This window comes from Haplochromis burtoni, unplaced genomic scaffold (genome assembly GCF_018398535.1).
Source record: "Haplochromis burtoni strain Fernald_Lab_line unplaced genomic scaffold, NCSU_Asbu1 Contig_861, whole genome shotgun sequence".
In the NCBI taxonomy this organism is placed as follows: Eukaryota; Metazoa; Chordata; class Actinopteri; order Cichliformes; family Cichlidae; genus Haplochromis; species Haplochromis burtoni.
This window is the reverse complement of record NW_024583222.1, coordinates 33,259-34,414: the sequence shown is the minus strand read 5'-3', so window position 1 is coordinate 34,414 and position 1,156 is coordinate 33,259. Positions and strand designations below refer to the sequence as shown.

At 36.9% G+C, this 1,156-nt stretch overlaps 1 protein-coding gene across 1 annotated transcript in view; it reads left to right on the top strand.

Moving 5' to 3' along the window:
* Positions 1 to 1,156, top strand: part of LOC106632662 (neurotensin receptor type 1-like) — a 73,102-nt gene that overhangs the window by 56,040 nt on the left and 15,906 nt on the right. Inside the window, exon 2 of the mRNA XM_042215898.1 lies at positions 305 to 506. Coding sequence (XP_042071832.1) covers positions 305 to 506 — 202 coding nt within the window. The remainder of the gene's footprint in view (positions 1 to 304; positions 507 to 1,156) is intronic.

Genomic DNA, 1,156 nt, shown 5'->3' with positions numbered 1-1,156 from the left:
TTCCATACAGGTAATCTTGACATAAAACAAGAAGTAAACTGAAAGATGGGCCAAACATATATTATATAGATATAGATGCAAACAGAAGAAACACGGGAGCCATCTTTAATCTCCAACCTATTATGGCGGTAGGGCCAATCATCAGCCTCGAGGGACACTGGGTTTTTGTTTTGTTTTGGGGGGTTTTGTTCTATTTGTTTGCTTTTTAAATAACATATATACATTTTATCTTAGTGAAGCAGATACATAGTTTTTCTGTCAGCACTAATCTCCAGTGTTTACAGCCTTCTCTCTTTTTGAACAGGTAAATGCATTCCTGTCCTTTGTCATACCGATGGTGGCCATATCTGTTCTGAATGGGGTCATTGCCAATCAGCTGTTGCGGATGTTCCGTGAGGCTGAGCAAGACAACCGTGTCTGCATGATTGGTGCAAATCCCACCATGCTGAATTTCACTGTGGAGTCCAACCGTGCTCAGTCGCTACGCCATGGAGTTCTTGTTCTCCGTAAGTAAACACTCCAACACTTTTCTGACAGGAATGGGATCTGGTGTGGTCTTCTGCTGCTGTTCAAGGGTTAGCAGGTTGTGCATTTTTTTTTGCATACCTGAATTGTAGCAAATGGTTATTAGTGTTCTGTTGCTTTGCTAACGGCTCAAAGCAGTTTGGTCATTCTCCTTTGACTTGAGGCATCAAGACATTTTCTGCTGTCATTGAAGATGCAACTAAACATAGCTCTATTCATAGCATAGCATGTAAATGTGAGAGTAAAAATAGTGATATCTTATAATTATATCAAATTTGTACAAAGTATGTTCAGTGTATAGAGACAAACGTATATAGCGGATCCTAGGGATCTATTAGGTAATACAAAAGGTAAAAACATGTTTTATATCCTCTTTTATTCATTTCTTGAGAGTTATTGATGTTTCTGTAAAACACTAGAATTCTGTAAATTCTGACATTTTGAAAATGCATATCATTTATTTATTATAGTTTATTTAAATGAGCAAAAATACATTTTCATAAATCTAATTTTTAAAAAGCTTTAAGCAATTACCAGTCATGGTGTCACGGTTCTGGGTCAGTTTGACCCAGTATTTTGAGTTGTCATGTTTTTGCAGGTTTAGTTTAGTTCCATGTGTCATTTTCTGTCT